The 24,322-nt window shown below is 44.9% G+C and overlaps 1 protein-coding gene across 2 annotated transcripts; it reads left to right on the forward strand.

The window, feature by feature from the left end:
• The first annotated feature begins 223 nt into the window (after positions 1-223).
• Positions 224-21,526, forward strand: nckap1l (NCK associated protein 1 like). 2 transcript variants are annotated; one of them, XM_062564031.1, is made up of 32 exons: positions 224-415; positions 1,524-1,634; positions 1,883-1,975; positions 2,446-2,502; positions 2,822-2,964; positions 3,266-3,356; positions 3,741-3,878; positions 4,485-4,533; positions 4,795-4,951; positions 5,518-5,574; positions 5,682-5,778; positions 6,034-6,143; positions 11,203-11,335; positions 11,456-11,537; positions 11,643-11,701; positions 11,776-11,921; positions 12,011-12,143; positions 12,434-12,553; positions 12,847-12,986; positions 13,506-13,637; positions 14,654-14,872; positions 15,070-15,200; positions 16,243-16,340; positions 16,565-16,658; positions 17,426-17,508; positions 17,888-17,968; positions 18,764-18,857; positions 18,966-19,082; positions 19,693-19,802; positions 20,245-20,334; positions 20,682-20,819; positions 21,298-21,526. In XM_062564031.1, the coding sequence occupies exons 1-31, from the start codon at positions 326-328 to the stop codon at positions 20,796-20,798; spliced, it is 3,372 nt and encodes a 1,123-aa protein (XP_062420015.1). In that variant the 5' UTR covers positions 224-325; the 3' UTR covers positions 20,799-20,819; positions 21,298-21,526. The 2 variants fall into 2 exon arrangements, with proteins under 2 accessions (XP_062420015.1, XP_062420014.1); XM_062564030.1 differs by having other exon boundaries at positions 20,682-21,526.
• Positions 21,527-24,322: the final 2,796 nt, after the last annotated feature.

The following is a 24,322-nucleotide window of genomic DNA, read 5'->3' on the forward strand; positions in this document are numbered from 1 at the left end:
ACTGGCATTCATTTATTTAGGAATATATTTAAAAAATACAAAGTTTGAGTGATAATGTGAATCATGGAGTCTGTAGTTTCTTAATATGTGGCTAATTTGCACAAATAGTAAAAAAATAACGCTTCTTCTACCATTTTTTTGTGTTTTGGGAAAATGTCATGACAGTTAGAGTGTGTTGGTGACACTCAACTCATGGCTCCACCCCCACCCGTGAGCCCCATGTGACCCAATGTCAGGGTGAGGCTCAGGGTGCACTTGTTTCTGAGGGTTTGACGGCGACACAGCAGCAGGAGGCCGAGGCCTCAACCTGAGCATTTCTGGAACAATGGACTACCAACAGAAACTGGCCGAGAAACTGACCATCCTCAACGAGAGAGGGAACGGGGTGTTAATACGCATGAACTACATCAAGAAGGTGAGGGCAGAACAGCGAGTTGTCCGTGTAAAAGAAATAAGGAACTTGAGTTTCAAACCATATGCTACGAACGGGGAGTTTTCTCAAAATAGGTTCCTGCTTAGAGCAGCGGTACTAGTACAAAGTTACATGTAACAGTTAAACAAAATGTGCTTTTTCACCGCATAGGAACAGTTTGAAATTCAATCGTATTGCCAATGTTTGCATACATTTCTAATGTCAGCGCCCATAGAATAGAAGGGCGAGAGCTGTTTTGTATAAATAATAATATGCATTTGCATTTTATCAAGCAGAAAATAGTTAACGTACTTTATATGTAAAGTACTAATGAGCCGTATTATGATGTGAATTACCAACCGTTATAACCCATTAATCCACTGTTTCTCTAAATAGAGAAACTCTCCAGGACCTGTGACCTAAACTGCTGTGATAAAATAATGTTAAGTAGCTATAACAGCTGTGAACATACTGTATAGGCAGCATTGTCTTCCAAATGCAACCGAGTTTATTTCCCCAAAGAGGAAGTGCAAACAGGAAGTCAGTCTGGTCTGTCACTCACCTCAAACTTCAGTTATTCTAAACCGAATTCTGTCAAACTCAGATCATAGATTATATGCAACTAGATCAGTGAAGTATCATGAAAAAATCTGAGGATGTTATTAATTAATGTATGATGTATTCTGGATGTGACTAACACACACACACACACACACACACACACACACATCCCCTTTTTGTAACCCCAACACTACTGTGTTACTGCATTTATCGGGAGGAGAAGTGGAAGAAAAGGTTTATTTTGAGCGTAGCGTAGAGGAGCTGAGCATGTTTTATTTCAGAAGTCAGACTTCCCCCCCTCGAGAGCTATCAAAAAGTCTTCTGCTGCCTGCGTTTTAACAGCCCCACGGGTGCAGTTCAGGGTTCACTGTTCTGCTCAAAGTCACCTTGAGGGCCATTGTTGAGGGAGATGGAGAGAGCAGGGGACACCACCTGCCAAAACCTTCCGAGTGAAATAAGAAAGACATTTGGGGTTGAGTTTTCCAGGATTATGTGCAAACGGATCATACCACACCCTCACGTCTTTTCTTTTTCCGAACCCTTTATACAGGGCTGCGCAGACCCTAAAACGCGTCCGTCCCTCCTGTCGGACAAAGCCATGGAGCCTGCCATCAAATACATCAACAAGAAATTCCCCAACATTGACTTCAGAGGAAATATTGTAAGTTTGACTTTGGCCTTTTTGGACTACAATCGTCTACTTTGTTTCATTTGTTGTTCTTCAAAAAGGTTTGTTTTTTCTTCACAAAATGACCATGCTATTATTATCACATTGGATGTTATTGGCGAAATTATGTGTTATTGTGTCCATACGTTGTTTATTTATTTGTTTCTTTAATAAGATGATACAATCAAATACGTAACACAATTCTTGACCAGTGATAAAAATATTCCTCTTTTTTTTCAAAGCAAAATCTGACCAACATACAGAAACAGAAATCAGAAGTGTTGGCAGCGGCATCAAGCTACTACAACTCTTTCCTGGATGTCATAGAGTTCAGGGTAATAATCAATTTTTTTTCATCAAATGTAAAAAGGACGTACATGACAATAGCAGATAATTTAAAAAACAACATAAAAAACAATGAGAGTTAAAATAAATATCTTATATCCTTGACTGTCTTTCTTTCTTTCTCTCTGTAACCTTCTGCTATTTTGTTTTCCAGAATACATTTACATATAGAGTGGTTTATACACAAGTAGGATAATATTGGATTTTATTGCATGTTTTCTCTCTGAGGTATGGTGGCAGCTTGTTACAGCTCAGTGAGATTTGCATATTTCTGTGATGGAGGTCACAGCCATGCCAATGCATCATATTCAGTTGAATTGAGAATAAATGAATGTTATAGAAATATGCAAATCTGTAATGATTATTAGGCTGCGGGAATTTACACTTTCAGGAAATCACCTTGGAGGCTGCTTTTTTTATTGTCTATTTTTTAATCTAATCATCCTTGTTCTTCGTGCAGGACCATGTTTATGAGTTGCTGAACACCATAGATGCCTGTCAGTGCTTCTTTGATATTGTAAGTAATTTAAGTTATATATTCAAGTCAGGAAAAATGTGACTTAATCAACCCAAGTCAATCACTTCAAATGTTAATGCAAACCCATTTGTAGATAAAGCTTGTTCAACTAGTCTCCTCCTCCCTTCTCCAAAACAGAATATTTTCTCCATTATTGTCTCCCTTCTTGATCAATAGAAATCTGCAAAAAATGTCTTTCTTTTAGCTTCATATATTAGCTCTACTGTATCTGCAGCATCTCAGTATTTCACAAATTGGGAGTTAGTTTCAATCGTTTCCAAACCGCTGACTACCCTCTTTACCCAACTTTTTATTTCAGTCCATCAACTTTGACTTCACCAAGAATTACCTGGATCTGATCATCACTTACACGTCTGTCATCATAACGCTGTCTCGCATCGACGATAAGAAGGCCCTGGTGGGCATGTTCAACTGTGCCCATGAGATGACTAATGGAAGCGGGTCAGTACAACTGTTTCTTTGATCCTCATGAGTGGAATATGAATTAAATTCACATTTATTGCATATCTCAATTCGAGACGTGAGCAGGGAACACAAAGTAATGTATGTTTTTTATTTAAGCCCCCAAAAAACAAACATAGCTGCCGGAAACAATGCCATTTATGAGAACTAACATTTGTATTAGATCCCTGTAGGTGATGCTAGACTGGCACAGTATTAGCAATGCCGTATAATTGAACTACCGGTACTTTATTTGCTTGGACAAAAGATGAATGATTAAGTGCTAACTGTAATCCTACAGTGACCCCTCTTACCCACGGCTGGGACAGATGTTTTTGGAGTATGAACATCCTTGGAAGAAGCTAACCGAAGAGTTTGGTCCTCACACAAGGGTACAGTAAATTATAAAGCTATTCAAACATGTTGGTGATGTTCTTTTGACAAAACGTAGTGTTTTGGGACACTAAACTAAAGTTTGCGATTGAGGGTGGAGGCACTCAATGTTTTTTTATGTGGATCTTGCAAGTGCTCTATCAACACCATGCACATTGTACAATAAGAATACAAATGATTCATCTTTTTTTTTTTACTCCTGTCTGTGGTGTGGATATCATTGCATATGCCTTTTTGCATAATCATGTACAGTAAACCATACCTTTCGAGGCCCCAGCTTTTTTTTCTTCAACTTCTCTGTGATTTACTCTTTCTCCGCATGCCTGACAGCTTCCTCGCTCACTGTTTCTTGTGTCCCCCCCCCTCCCCTGTCCATCTCCCAGTCGGTGACGGCAGCCTTGCTGTCCCTGAGGATGGTTTATCCGCGCAGGAACCTGCCAGCGGAGCAGTGGAGGAGCGCCCAGCTCCTCAGCCTCCTCAGTGCTCCAGCTGCCATGCTGGACCCGGCCTGCTGTGACACTGTGAGTACCCCCCCCCCCCCCCCGCCCCAATCCACTCCTCCTGTATTTATCTGTGATGGAGGAAAGAAGAGAGACGAAAAGTGGTAGTGTCTGAATTAGGGTTTTGACATTGATGTCGAGCACAGAAATGACGAGTGTCACAGCTAAATGATACAGTGTGTGCTACTGTTATTACAGGATATTATATGATTTATTTTATTATGTTTTGATCTCTCTGTACCTCCTTGAACTTTTCGTTCTCCCTTTTTTGCACAATTCGGTCCCTCCATGTAATGTTAGACTCCCTGTTGCCTTTTGCCGTCATCCAGCTGAGCAAGACACCTGCAGGCAGCAATTTCTTATGAAAAGTTAAATAATTGAATGCAAAAGATGGTCTGCATTTTAAGTCCATATGGAAAACTGGTGGCTAACTTTTATCCTTTATTAAAGAATAATTAAGGAGGAAAGTTAAATGTATTTCTATAAACTATTGATTCTCTTGGAACCGGAACAAAGGATGTAGTTTCACTGACAGGATTTACTACGTCAAACATGCACCAGGCTTTGAAATGAGGCTGTGAGGAATGTTCCTTTACTGCAGGTTAATAAGCTTGTTGTTCATCACAGATGGCATGTGAATACCTGTCTATGGAGGTGATGGAGCGGTGGATCATTAGTACGTATACCTCACCCGGATTGATTACATCTGTTCACTTATACATATAAACACCAAAACAATTGTAGCTTAAGCTTTTATTACCATTCCAAAAACACTCACCTATTGCAGATATTTCAATAAGTACAACAACACACAACAACGGTATTAGTAGGTTTGTATTACATGTGAAAGAATTGAGCTTTGCAGCTATTCTCAGCCAAGATCAGTCCCATGCTAAACTGATGGCATCCTAAATGTTGCTGACTGTGCTCTTTGCAGTCGGGTTCCTGCTGTGCCACAGCAGCCTGAATTCAAACCAGACGTCCCAGGAGCTGTGGAAGATGGCCCTGCGCAGCGGCCTCTTCCTCGTCCTGACTAGAGATGAAGTGCTCAACATACACAAGGTTTCTGAGGACCTCTTTGATAGCATCAAAGGGTTCGTACGCTGCGCCGCTCAATCATGAGAAGTAGCCCTACTTGAGGAATAAGTGCCCTCATATTTGAGAAAGTAAACAGATAAATAGTGAATTTAAAATGCCTCTTAAGTACCATCCTCATATCCCTCTCTGGATGAATGAATGAATTCATGATTGAAAATAGCTCTATGCCAAAATGTTGTGGAGAATGCATTTTTGACAGGACATATATTTATTTTAAAAGCAATTTCAAAATGTTAATCAGCCCAAAAAGAGTGTGGCAATAGATCGTATTAAAACAATCCTTCAACAATATAGTAAATTCCACATAGTAGTATGTAGTCAGTAATAAACTTTATATCTGGAGAAGATTATAATGGGTTGCAGACCAAAGGTTAAAGAGAAAGATGATGAAGGTGATGAAATATATTATGAACTACATATTATTCTATAGTTTTTACTGAAGACACCCATTTTATTTTTCTGCAAAAGAATATGTACCAAGACAAAGAAGACACCTTCAATATCAATGTCAATATTGCCTGTACAAAGAACTATAACTGCTTCTTGTAACATTTTTTTCCAGATACAACAAGCGAGTTGCAGACATCAAGGAATGTCGTGAACACGTTTTACTCAACTGGTGAGACTCGCAGGAATCGATGCTTCTCTCATTGATGAGTATTTACTTTGAAATAAGTTTTGGGAAGAAAACAAACAGTCTCTTTCCATTTCCTGTTTTATTACCAGTGGAGCTCTGCACAGAGAGAGGCGGCAGTTTCTAAGAGGAACGATGATGGAATTATTTAAAGTTCTGGAGGACGAACCTGGGCTTCTGGGACCAAAGGTAGAAGTAAAAGCAATGCTGGAGGAATTTAAATGAGACCGTTACTGCAACTTGAAGGTCAAGAAATACAAGGCAGGACTGATGAATAACAGCACCTTTGATCCAGCCTCTCTGGGGGGGGGGGTGGGGGTGGGGTTCTTTTGAATGACCCTGCATTTCACAGTAATAATTGCCTTTGCTGAGCTTAGCATGATACGCATTGCTAAAAATTCATTTTTTTTCTTCCCTGTTTTCTGTGGCAACCAAATCCCCAAGGCCTTGTTTGTCTTCATGGCTCTGTCGTTTTCCCGTGACGAGGTCCTGTGGCTCGTCAGACACTCGGAAAACATGCCAAAGATAAAGACAGCCGAGGACTACGTTGACAAGTAGGTCATAGGTGCAGAGGATGTAAAACCACGGTGGAGGTCTGTACTGTGTGGGTAGCTCGGGCTCCGGACAGAGGCACGGGACACCAGGGTGGCGGGTTTTAAATACACGTTTATTGCGTCCTGTTTCAAACAACGCGCCGGCGTTCAGCTCGCTCGTACTCCCGCTCCCCTTTGCTCGCCGCCTCCCTGTATTATATCTCGGGGGGAGCACACACACACATTCGTTAATTATTGGCAGCTGGTTCTAACTGCCCTCACCTGGCACGGTTCCCCGAGCCACTCCCCCTCTCTCCCCCCTGCAGCCGAGCCGAAACCACGCCCGCCACCACATACCCCCACCGCCCGACTTAGGCCGGGGAGCCGTCCGGCCTAGCCAACTCCCCCCCCTCTCCCTCCAGCGGGCGGGAAAGGAAGTCCGCCACGACCATCTGCGTCCCCGGCCTATGGACCACCTTGAAGTTAAAAGGCTGCATGGCCAGATACCACCGAGTGATCCGGGCGTTAGTATCCTTCATGCGGTGGAGCCATTGGAGCGGGGCGTGGTCCGAACAGAGGGTGAATGAGCGTCCCAGGAGGTAGTAGCGCAGGGAGCCCACCGCCCACCGGATGGCCAGGCACTCCTTTTCCACCGTGCTGTACCTGGCCTCCCTCTCCGACAGTTTCCGGCTGATGTAGACAACGGGGCGGTCGACCCCCTCCACCTCCTGGGACAAAACGGCCCCCAGCCCCCTGTCCGACGCGTCGGTCTGCAGAACAAACGGGAGAGAAAAGTTAGGTGTGTGGAGGAGTGGCTCCCCACAGAGAGTCTGTTTTACCTTCTCAAACGCCCGCTGGCACTGCTCCGACCACTGGACCGGATCTGACGCACCTTTCCGGGTCAGGTCGGTCAAGGGGCTGGTGAGGTCCGCAAAGCCGGCGATGAACCGTCTGTAGTAACCCGCCAGCCCCAAAAACCGCCTCACCTCTTTTTTTGTCTTAGGGCGCGGGCAGGCTGCAATTGCTGCCGTCTTGTCCACCTGAGGACGCACCTGCCCACCCCCCAAGTGGTACCCCAGATACCGTACCTCCCTCCGTCCAACTGCACACTTCCCCGGGTTGGCGGTGAGCCCGGCCCGCCTCAGCGACTCCAGCACCGCGTCCACCCGCCGCACATGCTCCGCCCAGGTGGTGCTGTGGATGATTACATCGTCCAGGTACGCGGCCGCATATGAGGCATGCGGACGCAGCACCCGGTCCATGAGGCGCTGGAACGTGGCCGGGGCACCGAACAAGCCAAAGGGAAGCATGGTAAATTGGTACAAACCATACGGAGTGGAGAAAGCTGTTTTCTCTTTGGACTCTGACGACAGGGGAATCTGCCAGTAGCCCTTAGTTAAATCCAGGGTCGTAAAGAAACGTGCAGTGCCCAGCCGGTCCAGGAGTTCGTCGACCCGGGGCATTGGGTAGGCGTCGAATCGTGACACGTCGTTTACCTTGCGGTAGTCCACGCAGAACCGCACAGTCCCATCCTTCTTGGCCACCAGAACGATGGGGCTGCACCAGGCGCTGTTGGACTCTTCTATTACCCCCATCTCCAACATAGCCGCCAATTCCTCCCGAACCACTTTTCTTTTGTGTTCGGGTAGTCTGTAGGGTCGTGACCTCACCGTCACCCCCGGGGGTGTCTCGATTCGATGCGCTATCAGGTCGGTGCGGCCTGGCCGGGGGGAGAACACGTCAGCAAACCGCTCCTGCAACTGGGCAATGTCTGCTCTCTGGTCCTCAGAGAGATGACCCTCACACGGGAGCGGGGTGGGATTAGCCGCTTTTGGCACCTCCGGCCCCAGGTCCTCTCTTTCCGATACTGTGGAAATCAGAGAAACAGACTCCGCCTCCCTCCAGGGTTTCAGGAGGTTGAGGTGGTATATTTGTGTAGCCCCGCCCCTGTCAGACCGCACCACCTCATAATCAACATCCCCCACCCGGCGTGTGACCTCGAAGGGCCCTTGCCACTTAGCCAGGAGTTTTGAGTTGGAAGAAGGAAGTAATACAAGTACCTTTTCTCCCGGTGTGAATTCTCGCAGCTTGGCTCCTCTGTTGTACAGCCGCTGTTGTCGTTCCTGGGCCTCGAGCAAGTTCTCCCGTGACATCCTACCCAGTGTGTGGAGCTTTGCTCGTAGGTCCAGGACGTGCTGGATCTCGTTTTTCCCGGGGCTCGGACCTTCCTCCCAGCTTTCTTTAATAAGGTCCAGCACCCCTCTTGGTGATCTGCCAAACAGAAGCTCAAAGGGAGAAAATCCCGTGGAGGCCTGGGGGACCTCCCGGACTGCAAACAACAGAGGGTCAAGCCATTTATCCCAATTACGTTCATCGTCGCTAATAAATTTACGAATCATGGACTTCAGCGTCCTATTCATCCGCTCCACCAACCCGTCAGTCTGGGGATGGTAAACGCTGGTGCGGACGGACTTAATGCCCAGTAACCCGTAAAGTTCTCCCAGTGTGCGCGACATGAACGAGGTGCCCTGGTCTGTTAGAATCTCTTTCGGGATTCCAACCCGGGAGATGACCTGAAACAGTGCTTGCGCGACGCTCTTTGCAGAGATATTGCGCAATGGCACTGCCTCCGGATACCGGGTTGCGTAATCCATGAGGACTAGCACAAAGCGGTATCCGCGTGCGCTCCGGTGGAATGGCCCGATTAGATCCATGCCGATGCGCTCGAACGGGACCTCCACCAGCGGTAGAGGCCGCAACGGGGCCCTCGGAATGGCTGGTGAATTGACTAACTGACACTCCGGGCAGGACGCACACCAGCGGCGGGCGTCCGCCCGGATGCCTGGCCAATAAAATCGGGCCATTATCCGGTCTAGTGTTTTCCCGTATCCCATGTGACCCGCCATCGGATTATAGTGAGCCGCCTGGAAAATCATTTCCCGGCGGCTTTTCGGCACCAGCAACTGGGTGTTTTCCTGCCCCGTTCGAGTGTCACGACTCACTCTATACAGTCTGTCCCTAATCAATGAGAAGTGCGGGTACGACAGTGCTGCGTCAGGGCGCACCAAATGACCATCAATTCTTATCACCTGGTCGTAGGCTGAGCGTAGAGTATCGTCACGAGACTGCTCGAGTGGAAAATCTTCCATGGAGCGGAACTCGGGAACCGCCGGCGTCTCCAGCGGAGGCACCGCCGGTTCCCCCTCTCCCCCGGCGGCGTCGGACGACCTCGCGTCACCGCTGAGCACCGCACACATACCGCATGTCCCTGTCGGTCGTGAACGCACCCCCGCCGCCTGCCCCATTAGCGTGTTAAATCCCTCCCAATCCGTTCCCAAGATTACGGGGTGCGTCAGGTGGGAGCTAACCGCAACCTTTATCCTATATTTTTTCCCCCTGAACCTAAGTTCAACGGCCACGATAGGATACTCGTGAATGTCCCCATGCACACACCTAATTTTCACCCGCGACGCCTCCATCAATGCCCCGGGCCGAACCAGGCTCTGGTGTATCATGGACTGCGAGCAGCCCGAATCCACCATCGCCTGGCGTGTACCCCCCTGGATTCTTACCGGAACGCGGTACGTCGCTTCCGGGCCGGGGGAGGGTGATGGAGCGCCGGCAACCCGGATCACCTGCCCCACCTCCATCAGCGGGCACTCCCTCCGCAGATGGCCGGGCTGCCCACACTTCCAGCACTCCTGCCCTGGCGTTTGAGAACCTCCGGGTGGGTCAGGAAGAGTGCCGGGGCTTGCTGCGGTCGGGGGGTCCCGGTGTCGGATCATCGGCTCCTGCCGTGGGGCTGGTCGGGGTCGCCCTGTGATCAGCTGCTGGCTCCATTCCCGTGGTGCGGCTGCTTCCAGGGTCGATTGTGGTGCGCCCTCCCGGTCGCCCCGTCCGCTGTGTTGTACCGCCAGGTGGTCCTCGGCCAGGGTGGTGGCTGCCTCTAGCGTCGGTGGGCGGTGGTACCGGACCCACGCCGCCGTTCGGGCCGGGAGCCCCTCCATAAACTGCTCCAGTACCACCTTTCCCAGCACCTCCGACGCTGTTCCCACCCCATTCGGCAGGAGCCACCTGGCGGCCGCGTCCCGGAGCCGCTGTCCGTAGGCGAATGGCCGGTCCTCCGGTCTCAGCCTGGCACCCCGGAATCGCCGCCGGTGGTCCTCTGGCAGCAGCCCTAGCCGGTCCACTACCGCCTTCCTCACCGACTGGTAGTCCCGCCGGGCCGCTGGAGGTAGCCCCATGGCGGCCGTCTGTGCCTCCCCAGTTAGCAACGGGAGCAGCCTAACGGCCCATTCCCCCACCGGCCATCCGCACGCCTCCGCTGTTGCCTCGAAGGCCTCCAGGAACGCCTGGGCGTCGTCCTCCGCCGTCATGCGGTGGAGGGTCGGGCTCGCCAGCGCTGTTGGCCCCGGTGGTGGTCTCGCCGCCAATTGCTCCAGTGCCTGGGCCTGTCTCCCCACCTGGGCCTGGAGCACCTCCATGAATTGCCGGTTCGCCTCGGCTTGCTCGCGCTGAATCCCCGCCAGCTCCCTGATCATCTCTGCCAGCGCGAGCGCTGGTTGGGTCGGCATTCCCTGTTGCCCCACGTTGGGCGCCACTGTACTGTGTGGGTAGCTCGGGCTCCGGACAGAGGCACGGGACACCAGGGTGGCGGGTTTTAAATACACGTTTATTGCGTCCTGTTTCAAACAACGCGCCGGCGTTCAGCTCGCTCGTACTCCCGCTCCCCTTTGCTCGCCGCCTCCCTGTATTATATCTCGGGGGGAGCACACACACACATTCGTTAATTATTGGCAGCTGGTTCTAACTGCCCTCACCTGGCACGGTTCCCCGAGCCACTCCCCCTCTCTCCCCCCTGCAGCCGAGCCGAAACCACGCCCGCCACCACAAGGTCACTGTGTCACTCATTTTAATGTGCAGAGATCTGGCAGGTTTTCCAAAACAACAGTTTAAGATCTCTCTCCACACTGCAGCAGTGTCAGTTTATAGTCACACAGTTATCACATAAGATTGGACCGATTTGTACAAATCTAAATTCTGAAGTGTAATAGAAAGTAAATGTGTTTTTTTTCCCCAGTCAGATGGCTGAGCTGCTTTTCCACATGGAGAAGTTAAGAGGTCTCATGGCAAAGTACAGCCATGTCATTCAACGCTACCACGTCCAGTACCTGGCACAATTTGATGCTTTGGTTCTCAATGACACTATACAGGTAGCCTGCCTATAGATATAAATATACTAAACAGGAAAAAGGGGCAGCATAAAATGTTTTTAATATTTAATACATCTCTTATACTACACCAATAAGTTAAAATCAGTTTCTCCTCTTCAGAACATGTACGTGTGTCCAGAAGAGGAGTCAGTCCTTTTGTCTTCCTTTGTCTCAACCCTCTCGGCATTGTCGATCAAACAAGGTAATCACAAAAGCAACATGGCTGATTACGGCAGCTTGTGACACACTCCATATCGTTTCTCTGTTTAAAATGCGACATAAAGATGGATTCAATTTGACTTTGTAGTGGAAAACAAAGAGGAGTTTGACTTAAGAGGCATCCGATTGGACTGGTTGAGACTGCAGGTAGGTCTGCTGCAACACGTTGAAACGTAAAACATGGCGAACGCCACCCTCAGATTTGTTTCTCTCTCTTTTAGGCCTACACCAGTGTGAACAAGGCCCCTCTTTCAATAAAGGAATACCCCGACTTGGCAAAGGTGATGAACATGATTCAGTTTCACACCAGGATGGTGGACAGCATGGAAGAACTCTTGCACGAAACATCAGAGGTGTCCATACTCGGGTCAGTTCATTCTCTGTTCTTTTCGTCGCTTTCTCTTCTCTTTTCAACACTTGAATGTCCCAACTATTTACTGTCTGTTTGTTTAACAGCAACTACCCACGTGTGTTTGAGAAGATGTTTTGCCAGAGCAGCGAGGAGACGTCCATGAAGCGCTACCTCATGGCTTTCCCCCTCGTCTGCTCTCACTTCAGCCAATGTGGCCATCCTCTCTGCCCAGAAGAGGTCAGTGTTTAGTTATTTTGCTTAGCGATTTATTACAAAAGCATCATCTGAGAACCATTGGGGACACTTGCTACACTCAGCATTACTTTAAAACACACACTCCATCAAAGCATTTTTTTTTAAGAAAAATAGTTTTTCCTACATTTAGATTGAAATATGCCCTCTACCTTTGTGTGTGTGTGTGTGTGTGTGTGTGTGTGTGTGTGTGTGTGTGAGTGTGTTCCCTTTGTTTCCTTGTACATGGGTACGTGCGCCACCCTCACATATACTGCACGTGTTTGTGTGTCCAGGCAGAGGTGATGGAGAAGAGGAGTCTGCGCCTGTGTGTGACCTTCCTGGAGCAGATAGCCAAGCAGACCAGCAGTGTTGTGTTGGAGATATGTGCTGAGCAGTGCACCCTCAATGATCAGGTGAGGTCTGTTTCAGCTTCCAAAAAAACAAGAATTATCTAGACAGGAAGGCTGAGTTACTGGAGCCTGTTGATGCTGTTTTCTTTCTGCAATCCCTTTAAGGAAAGTATGACAAATAGGTTTACTCCTTGACTAAGTGCTTTCAGCATCAATATAAAATCCCCTATGTTTAAATTGGAGCAAGTAACCCAATATTTGCTAAAGCTCAATTATTCCTCTTTCTGTCTCCTTGTCCTTCCTCACTTGTTCCCTGCGTCCTCGCATCAATCGCCACCCACTTGATAACCGTTCAGCTGCAGCCCAAGAACTGTGCCGAGGCCATCAGCGCAGCCCGCCACAGACATCAGAAGAAGCCGTTGCCAAAAAAGGGAGAGGTCCAGAAAGAGAAACCGGGCGCAGAAAGCCTGAGGAAGGACCGGGCCATCGTCACCAAGTCAGCTTTCCTTTTTTCTTCCCCACTTTTCTCTCAATCTTTCAATCATCTTACTAAATTGCCACAACTTATAGAAATATTAGTGCAATTGCTACGTCCCGGGATTTCTGGAGACATGGATTATTGCCAACACTCGTTTCAGTAAAAGTATGTTTAAAAAAAACGTTGGCAATGTACAATTTTGGGTTGAAGGTTGAAGGAGGTTAATGAAGTTTATATTTAATAGTGGCTGACATTTCCAAATAGTTTTCTTCACCCTATGACAAATTTCTTTCTTGAGTTCATCAGGAGGACATTATTTAAATGCTCTGACAGACAAGTCATTATCTGTGAACTGTATTACCCTTAAAGTTAGAACCAGTCAAGGTGGACGGGTATAGATATTTAGCTACAGTAACAAAGCGTACTACACTACTTTGTCTAAGAAAAGCAAATCCACATTACTGTCATTGTAAAAACATTTGTCTCCAAGGCTTCATCCTCCTTTCTCTCTCTCTCTCTCTCTCCCACATCTCCTAGTGTGGACAGGATGCACATGATGCTGACAGAGCTGTGCTCCTCCTACAGCCTCTGCAGCGACTTTGTCGTCTTCGACCACATCGTCGTTCCCACAGAGTTCCTCATTTCCCACCTGGAGATACGCCTCTCTGAGTATGAGTGGAGATGGGGAGGGGGGGGGGGGTATTTTATTTGGCCGGAAAAATATGGGTGACGTGATGAGTCCCGAAGGTGTTTGACAGGTTTCTGTGGCAACAATTTAAAAAAAAAAAACGATTCTGCTATCTCATGTGGAGCAGAAGCTGTTTTTTTGTGAATGTCACATCAATTACTGTCAGAAATATGCTAATGAAAACATGAGTGCTTGTTTTCATTGTGAAAGGAACACAATGTAATATTATTTCCTCTACCAGTGCTTAAATGTATTAAACAATTTTACTATTTATAATATTTTCATAATGGTTGGAATGCTGCTGGCTCTATTTCCAAACTAAGTGCTCGCATGCTATCATGCATCCTGCTAAGTGAGCTGACCTGCCTCTCCAACAGGGGCTGTCGAAATATGACAGAGCACTGGCAAAATAATCGAGCTACAATTCTTCCAGACTGTCACTCTGTGTTTTTTTTTGTCCTCCTCACTATTAAGGAGTCATTTGGGGCCTGTCTCTTATGCAATGTCTCCTGAATTACTATAAATCGGGCTGCACTGCACCGAGTTAAAAACCTGAGAAAAGATCCACCCTGTCACTCCCGTGCTCTGTGTCATTCCAGGCTAACTGTTATTTAGATTAGGGATTGGTACCAGGGCAACCTGGTGTTTCTGTGTATATGCTCTGCTTAGTCTCCCAGTCTTAGCTGATGATTATCTCCCCTGTCACCCTAAAATTAGCGCCCTTGAGTAGCGGTGATTGGTCTTTCCATGCCCAAAATTGACTAGCCAGTAAATACAGACTAGTCGGGGGGGGGGGGGGGGGGAACGGGAGCGAATTAATGGGCCTGTAATAAAATAAATAAAATTGCATTGAAGCCCTGGAGCAGTGAATGTGCTGACCTAATGAGACTTCAGTACCATGCTACCATGGCTCATTTAACCCATCTTGAGGCCCCATTTGTCCACCCTCAACCCACCCTTGGTTATAAGTGACGTTGGTTAAACATGTTTCCACCAGAATCATCGTGAGAATGGCCCATTACAACCAGACCACCGAGGAGATAGCCCGTCCCTCAGACCTCCTGGCGGGGTTAAGAGCCTACACAGCCAGCCTGCAAAGCCTCTCCAGCTACATCAACCTGGACGTCACCCGCCTGGTGAAGAACATCCTGCTGCAGCAAACACAGCCACTGGACTCATGTGGAGGGCAGACTATCACGACCATCTATACAAGCTGGTGTGTGTGATACATGTCGGTGTGTCAACTGTGCCCTGCATGCATGTAATAACTAGAGAACACAATCAAATCCTCTTGATTTCTATCCATTTTCCTTGTTTTGCTTTTCTGTGTGTCTCCCTCTCTCGCTTTAGATCAAACATCTGAGTGAAGCCACAACAAAGCGTTTTTTTGAGTTTGTTTTTTCTGCACTTCAGGTTCCTGGAGAGTCTCTTGCGTCAGGCAAGCAACTCCCTCATCGTTCACTGCCCCACGATGCACTGCTTCTTCAACCAGGCCTCTGACAACGAACCAGGTTTCAGAGCAGAGGAGTTTTCAGATATATCAGGTCGGGCCACAGAACATTACACATTTTGAAGAACCACCTCTTTCTTCCACAACAAATGTGAAATCACACAAATACTGGCTTAGTAAGAAAGTTATAGTTTTTCACTGATTCTCATTGGATGTTAAAGAGTAGGAAATGTAATTCAGATGATTTTCATCACTGACATGCATGGCTTAGTATCCAAGGCAACAACTCTCTGAGGTCTTTTTACATTATCACATGATTTACACTATATTCACTATAATAGTGAGAAAAAAATGTATCAATAAGACATATTTTCCACCTTCTTTTTGCCGACACAATGCTTTACACACAAAAAGTACCCTTGCCCTCTGAGGTTTAATGATCATAAGTCCCAAAATGAGTCACTCTTTTCAGAAATGTCGTCACATGCAGAAGGAGTCTTATTTCTCACAAGGGTTGTGATGGTGTGCTGTGTTTTTCTTAATGCTACCTGTCATGCATCTGATTCTAAGTAAAGTTCCAGTATTGCCTGTCATCTCCCCCACTCCTATTGTCCTTGCATCGTAACTATTCCAGCATCAGCTTGTTCCTCCATCACTCGGCCCCACTTTTCTTCCCACGCACTGCCTTGTTGGAGCAGTGGACCTGCGGCTGTAAAAAGATCTACTCCACAACAGACCTTGGCTCATGCAAACATAATAGAGATGCACCCACAGTGCATCGGAGACCACTGCACTGCCGTAGACGCCCCCGCACAATGCCGTCATCTCTGTCTATATTTACTTCATAGTGGGGTATCTGTGTGCCACTCGGTTGCCAATCCACTGACCGCCTCCGATTTTAACCACACGCATCCTTATCCATCTACATTCAGGAAGAGATGTTGAGCTGAGTGAAAGGTCTAATAGCTGCAATAGTCTGATTCAGTAAAACTGTCATATTTTTGTCACTGGTAGAGTGAAGCTTTGAATTAGACACCTCACTTTAACAGTTTATTGTGTATGTTTTAAAAAAAACACCAATTAAAGCTTTTATTGGTCGTAATATATTTTGTTTGTCCATGTCGTCTTCTGAGCAGAGTTACAGGCCCTGGCGGAGCTAATTGGTCCTTATGGCCTGAAGTTTCTGAGTGAGAACATGATGTGGCACATCACCTCTCAAGTCAGTGAGCTGAAGGTACGGATGCAATGGGCTGTTTTCAAGCGCCCTTTTATCCTGAAAAAGCTGTGTATGTATTGTCAATCAGTTGCTAGTATGCTGTGTCAAGCCCACACTTTAACACTTTGTGATTGAAGTGAGGAACTGTGAACTTATTGAGCGACGGATATGTCACCGCCGTAACATCTTTCCAACCGGAAGGTGGTTTAATCACTTATCTTCACTTCTTTCTCTTCACTCAGAAACTTGTGATCGAGAATATGGACATCCTGGTACAGATGAGGAATAACTTTGATAAGCCTGAGGAAATGGCAAATCTTAAGAAAAAGCTGTCAGGTGAGAAGAGATGTGAAGGAAGAGATAGGAGGATCAAAATGTAAGCAGTGAATGAAGGCTACAGGTGTGGACAGGAGGAGATCCAGTGGTGCACAAAAAAACAAGGAACGAGAACCAGAAGCAAAAGAGGAACTATTCCAAGCAGAAATTAGGATTATTTCTTTACTGACTGAAATCCACATACAACCTTTTGGCTGAGCAGCAGCCTTTGTACATCGCTCATTTAATTCAGGCTGACAGGACAGAAGTGGAACTAAAAACACCACTTTCAGGTGCCAATTTTGCCTAACAAACATATTGACTAAATAAATGACAGGTAATGGACGCAGTTTCTTTATACCAAAACTCTTGAAACCCTTTTTAATACTATCAGCAAGGAGAGAGCAGCCCATTGAATAACGCACAAATTACCTTCTGACATTTTTCTATAAATTACATTATAACAATGAGTGAGGACACTGACAGGCAGCAGGAAAAATCTCTGTGTGATGAACTATTGCTCAAAATGTAATTACACCTACGTTTATTTTCTCTACTTCACAAATTTTAGCTCTACTCAAGCGCAATTTTTTTTCTCTTTTACAGAGCGAACGTGAATTATACACAATTATATAATCTTAAGAATTGGTCCCATTTCATAGAGTGGCACTGCTTTTCACAGACTCCAGAAATGTGTCACTTTCCTTAAATGTTCCCTCAGTGCTGTCTCTGCTTTACTGCTTCATACTGCAGGAAACCTCTGATCTCCTTCATATGCACCTTTTTAGGTGGCGAGAACGTAATGAAGAGGATGACCATCATTGGGGTGATCCTGTCCTTCAGGTTGATGGTGCAGGACTGTCTGAAAGATGTAATGCCCAATGTTTTTTATAATGATATAAAACTCTGCTCTGACCTTTACTTATAGAGCGACGGTACAATTGATAAGAAGATCTGCTACTTTTCAGTAGTTAGAGTTATCACACTTGATTGATTAACGCTTCGTGCCTTTCTGTAGACCACATGTTGTCATGTGACTGAGGTTTTAGAACAAGTTCATCTGATGATAAATGAGCAAACTCTGCAAGCTGCAGTTGGAAAAGAGAGCAAAAGAGGATTTATGGTTCCATGCAAGGCGTCTCTGATTCAAGCTTAAGCTTAACCTTACTTAAGCTGGAAGAAAACCACCCTTCACCTAGTTGCTTTACATGTATGATCTTATTTGTGTTTCATATAATCCTGTAATCTAGATCATGAACAAACATTGTCCATACTTGACCGGGCCAATTGATTGCCTGATGGACTTCATCTCTCCTGAAACTGACATCAAGGTAAAACACAGCTTGTTCACCACATAATGAGAGCTACACTGTAAAAACAGCAACCGTTTGCTGCAATCCCACACAGCACTCAAAATTCAAAATTCTGGGTTTTACATTTCATAAATTATTCTATTATAATTCATTAACAGTATGTTATCAGTTTGTTTTCACTGGGCTGACTTATTCTGGGAGATGTTGAAGGCATATTATTGTACTTCATCCAAACATATTCACATTTAAGTCTTTTGGGGGTTTGACTGATTTCCATCAGGAGCTCAGACTGCAGAATACACTCCGGCGCAACAGAAAGTGCGCAGCGGGAGATATTCTCTTCAAGCCTACCAACCCAGTTAAATTCTTTATCTCCCCATGGAGCTATCTGTGTGAATGTGACTCACGAAACCCCCTCCCTCCCTCCCTCCCTTACTTACGTCTGGCCTCTGATTGAGGCATGACAGCCGTGCCACAGCCACGGCCGGAATAACCCCAAATACGTCAGCAGCCCCCTCGTGCCTCCGTGAGAGAGACTCTGATCACCGCTTGCAGCGCCGCAGTCAAAAACCACATCAGTGGAAACATTATGTCCAGACGGGGCCAACCATGCATGCAACAGGAAATAGGGGGCATAGAAACCTGTGTGTGGTGATACACCCCCCCTGTACCCGGCATTTGTGACTTTTTTTTGTGGCAGTTATTAGAATGCAAAGTGGGCCAGCAACTGAGCGCTGGGAGCATCAAATATTAATTGCATTCAAAACAGCCTTTTGTTAGCTCACTTCAATTGATGCTTTGTAACCTGTGCAGGTGACTCTAGGCGTTTTCGAACTGGCTTCGGCGGCAGGGTTGAAGTGCAACATTGATCCCGCCCTAGTCGCGGCAATCAGCAGTATGCAGACAGGTAAAAGACTCATAAATGTCAGTGACATTTCTGCAGACAGCTTAGACATTCGTGAATAATCTGTGATCTTTTCATCCCTCAATGTCTTCAATGAAAAAAAACCTGCAGACAACATGTCGGCGGACGAGGAGTACAAGCTGTCCTGTCTGCTGCTGGTCTACATCGGCGTGTCCTTGCCCACGCTGGCGCTGGACACCAACTCCGTCTACAGCCGAGAGCACGGAGGTGCACGTCAATTCCTCCGTTTTTTTTCAAAGCATGCCAATCGTTACTGACTGCAGCCATTACTCACCAGCCGCTGATGGAATATGAAAAGCTACTCCGCCCTGAAAACATTAAGCCTAATAGCACGGCGTGCATCATACTCTCCGGTCCGACTGACGCGGACGCTTAGCGAAGTATGTTTGTTAATGGGAAACACACGTTTGTGTTGAGAGACTTTTGTTTACAGATAAGTTGAGCTGACGTGCATCGATACAGTTTCTCTTGGCATTTGGCCTCGCTTCCCCTGAGTGCTTGGCTCGCCGCCTGGACAGAAACATTAAGAGCAGCAAATAGCCAAGATTTTTATCAAAGAACAGGGTGGCGTTGAACTCCGATTATTTTCTTTGTCTGTATTTTCCATTGGCAGGTTTGTAAATAGATTACCCATGTGAGCCGGAGGAAGTACGCTCAATATACTTCCTCTTCCGTTTTACGGATCGTTGAGTTAATTTCGCTAATTTCGCTAATTGTCGGGCCCTGAAAACATATTCTCTCCCGTGGCCGAGGTCACAGGACCTGCTCCTCTGTTCCTTCTATTTGTCACCGCTGATTTATGTGTTTATTTCGACAGGCCACAACAACAACATCCACTGTTTAGCCATAGCCATAAACCAGCTGGCCGCTGCCATGTTCACCGTTCAGAACAAGAACATAGAGCAGCAGCTCAAAGAGTTTCTCCTGGTAAGTGGCAAACCTTTCGTTTTTCTTTATAAATGTCTTACTTTTCAAATGAACAACAGAGGGCTCGCTCTCTGCATCGATAGAGGCGCTTTGTTCTTTCGCTTTTCTTTTTTTTGATTGATTGATTTATAAAACAATTAAGTCAGTGGGTCATTATAGGTGTGACAGGTGTCAGCCGCACTGTGGTGCTGATTTAATGACATGTTCCTCAGCAGAGGCGGGTAATCACGCGATGGAGCAAAGGATCTTACGAAAGCCTTAAATACCACAGTGATGTGGCAATATGTATTTTTTTGCGCATACCACACCACGACTATGACATCATTGCAATTTCAGAGCTTTCTCAAGACACCGGCAACCTTTGCCGGGTCGTGGTTTAGGTCGAGCCCAGCAGAGTGAAGACTTTCCAGTTGTTTGATCGGACCGTTTTGTTATTCCACAGCTGGCCTCCTCCACCCTGCTTCAAATGGGACAGAACGTCGAAAAAACGGAGAGCAAAAACCGAGAGTCCATCTACCTGCTTCTACACATGGTAGGCCCAGGACAACACTGCAATGCATTTACAAATGTACAATAATAAGTGGGTATATACTTGACAAATAGGAACAACTTTGAGTTTATTTCTCTGTTCAATAAGCCATCAAACCTGTTGTCTCTTATGACTTCTTACTTTATCTTGAAACCATTAATAAATGAGCTGAATATAGTCTGAGAGAAGTTCATTTTCCTTCTGTAACGGTTGCTTTAAGCTGCAGAAATGACTTAATGAAAAGTATATTTTGCTGGGCTCAGAGCAGACATATTTAGCTTTTTATTGGGATTTGCTTACCATAATACTAGTATGGAGTAACTAAAGACTTGTAAAATTGATCCGTTCAGATTGTGCAGGAGTCTTCATTCTTGACCCAAGACATGCTGGAGCACTGCTTCCCGTACGTCCTGCTCCGGAACGCCTACAGGGAGGTGTACAGGAACTTCATCATCACTCTGGGATGAAGACCGTTCAAGACTTCTAATGTAACATTTATTTATCCAAAATACAATATTGATGTGGATGAATGTCTTCTCTTCTTATTGTTAAGTCTCGTACTCACACAGATCTGCATGTTTCTACTTGGTCAACCACGGCATTGGATTTCATTTGAAAATTCTTCCTTAATTAAGAGCCCACATGACAAAATAAATCATCCCTCGTTTTTACAAATTAAAGTGTTGAATCACTAATATCGCATTGGTTCGCTCAAATGCATCAGTGCCATGACTTAAAGAAAATGTGTTTTAAGAATGACACCTAATTTATTTTGATTTAAATAGATCATATTATTAGTAGTTTGTCTGTAACATTTTCTCGTACAAATATTACACAAATAAAGGTGATAATAATTCACCATTGGTTTTATAACAAGTAGGCTTTTTTATTCTTTTTTGAGATATGTCTTTTTTTCATATGAAATTTCAATGATACAGAACCAAAAGGACTTTTTGCTCATTTTAGATCCCACAGTCACGCTTGTTTTGCTGCCACACTGGAGATCGGGATGTTCACGACTACTTGTATGAAGCTTGTGTGTGTAAGTGGAAGTGTCCTCCTCACTTTTTCAGGACGTAGTGTCGGATGCCTGCAACTCAAGTCTCAAAACTACTGCTATACAAACAAACTAAATGGCATCGTTGAATTTCTGTATATTTAATATATTATTTCAATAAAGCCTCTCTGTCAACCAGTATGCTTTTTCACTCAAACACATTGATGACATTTTTGTTGGTTTTTGACAATCATTTATTGTATCTAAATGTGTTGATGTATGGATTATAGTTGTTATAGTTACCGAGCTTTCCCCTGTTTGAAAATAAGCGGTAAAATGCCTACAACCCCAAAATGCTAAATGTCATGTCATTGAAGGTTATATAATGTCTTGATTACAGTCATGAGTGTAAATTGGATAAATATAGAACACAATGTCCTTTTTCACCTTTTAAAAATAGTTTAAACAATATGTCTGATACTTAATTTAAGACAAAAATCTTCCACTTTTTTTTCTTCCTTGAGCTTCCCTTTCAAATTGGGATCTTATGTGATTCTGTTGATGTTTTTTGCTTATTGTTTAAATATGTTTTCTTAAGGGTGTGCCTCTATATTTGGCATCAGTTGTGTTTGTTTTGGCACATTTTTAATCTACAGTAAATTATGCTCCTATTTCTTTAATTGCCTCACGCTCAGATAATCTTTTGTAATCTTTTATAAACATAAACATCTCAATGGAAAGGACAAAAATATGCTGCTACACTCAAAAGACAATGCTATTCGACATGGTACTATGACTTCTAAGTTATTTATATACTTAAGTAAGACTGTAAGAGGTTTTAGAGCATACATTTGTTGGTACTCATCTTTTCATGAGATTAAATGCTATACTACACTGATTTAAATATCCATAAATTTTTTTAAATCTTAAATTGTTTTTTAAATACACACAATGCTGTCAAATTTGAATAGCTAGACGCTTTTATATTTTCATACAATTTTATATGATTTACCTTCAATGCCACTGCATTTTTGCTGCTTAATGAATTATGATCATCTTGATGATATCATCATGATATTTTTAAGACATACGATATTAACTAACTGTTATCATGGTTTTTTAAGACGTTTTGAATGACACACTATGCTATGATATTCTCATGTCACACTACACTGCTTTTCATGACATTAGTAATGCCATTTTTTATACATATCATACTATAAAGTGCTTTTTGATATATTCATGGAATACTATAACTTGGCTTTTTGAATGACATATCATACATTTAGAATATTTATGACATACTCTGGTAGCTATCCCAGAATCAAGGGAATATTCTGCTTCGCTGGTGTGCCTCATGCACAGGTCGTCCAGCATCGATAGCATCTTGGAGCTGACTGAGCTGCTTCTCCTGCTGTCTCTTCCAGCACTTTCTGGAGGACGAAGATGCCAAATAACCATTTAGACACAAACATTCACTTGTTATAACGAGCCGGTGATTTGACGGTTACGATGCCATTCGTGTAATGATGGTTTTGCTTTTGGAGTCCTCATCGTCGTGTTATTGTCTATATCTCGGTCTGCTGCTCCTCCTCTGGCACTTTGGAGGTTTCCTCTGAGAACAAGAGGGATAATGATATTCTGTGGAGGCCTATATGACATTGAGTGACGTCTTAAAATCTGGGGACGATCCTCTGATTCAATGGATCACTTTATCATTTATTTAAAATATTCAACACTTGATGTGAAGTGCAATTTTTTTTTTTTTTTGTGCATTATCAGCAATCAAAGTTAACATTAAGTATACAAAACCAGCTCAAAATGTAAATATTCAACCCTTTCAGCTCCACACTAACGCTTTCTGACCCCACCAACCTGCCACCATTGTGTTCCTCAATAAGACATATTTTAAGGCTCTGCATACAAATGAACTGTAGGTGTTGCTCTGAGACCCTGAGGACAGTTAATGGTGGAAACTCTGATCCTGAAATAAGTCCCTCTGCTGATTGTGTTGGGAACACAGGGCCTCTCCTGACACTTGGCATCACACACACACACACACACACACGTACAGTACAAACACAGCAAAATTCAGTACAAATACACAGAGGAAACGACTAGAGTATCTGAGAGTGTAAACACAGAGCAGCGTAGATTAACATAAACTACAGAACTATACACACACGTTCAAATAGATGACATTGGCTGGATTTACAGTAACACATTCTGTGTTCATTCTGTGTTTCTTCCACACACGCATGGTTTTCAGCAGCGTTCCGAGCCAAGGGCCATGACACCTTGCAGGATACACAGAGCATCTGATAGACATCTCAGTCTCGTGGCGTGGCGGACCACAATGGAACGGTAAGACTGCCTTCATTGTTTTCCTTTCGTACTTCATACTACACCTCACTCAAGGTGAGTCTCGGGCTGTTGTGTTGCAGAAGAGTTTAGATTTGTTTATTCAGTGAAATGTGTGTCGTCTAGTTAGATCTCACAGTATTGTCTACTGTAAAATGACAGGTAATATGCAGAAGATTCTGTCTTTTCACAACCGGTTCAACAAGAAATTACAGTTTTTTTCCATGTACTGCCACTTCAAATTTTACAGTTACTTTACTACTGTAAGAGTTTATTTAAGAGGCACTATGGTTTGAAGCAAACACATTATGTACAATAATGTATCAACACTGTATTGTAACATTTATAAGGTAATTAGAGAGTCAGTTCAGCTATATTATAAAAACTTTGGTCCAACTTTATTCTCTGTTTAGGATTTGAGATCATTGGAGTCGATCTCTGGAGTTTTCCTTAAATTTTCCAGTTGCTGTATGTTGGCACAGCTGTGCATGGAGCTAAATGGTGGTGCAAGGACTGTAACATGTAACATGCTGGCAATGATAATGCCTACTTGATACCTCATACCTTTACCCTTTCATTTGACATGTTACCATGACATTAGTAAATAGGCTCTAGCTACAAAGCACTTTTTTT

This window comes from Pungitius pungitius, chromosome 8 (genome assembly GCF_949316345.1).
Source record: "Pungitius pungitius chromosome 8, fPunPun2.1, whole genome shotgun sequence".
NCBI lineage: Eukaryota > Metazoa > Chordata > Actinopteri > Perciformes > Gasterosteidae > Pungitius > Pungitius pungitius.

Excerpts from the sequence above, each read along its gene's own strand:
- nckap1l (XM_062564030.1), top strand. The coding sequence starts at position 326 with ATGGACTACCAACAGAAACTGGCCGAGAAACTGACCATCCTCAACGAG. Across the intron at positions 3,357-3,740 it reads AGTTTGGTCCTCACACAAGG|TCGGTGACGGCAGCCTTGCT; the intron begins GTACAGTAAATT and ends TCCATCTCCCAG. Across the intron at positions 4,534-4,794 it reads GATGGAGCGGTGGATCATTA|TCGGGTTCCTGCTGTGCCAC; the intron begins GTACGTATACCT and ends TGCTCTTTGCAG.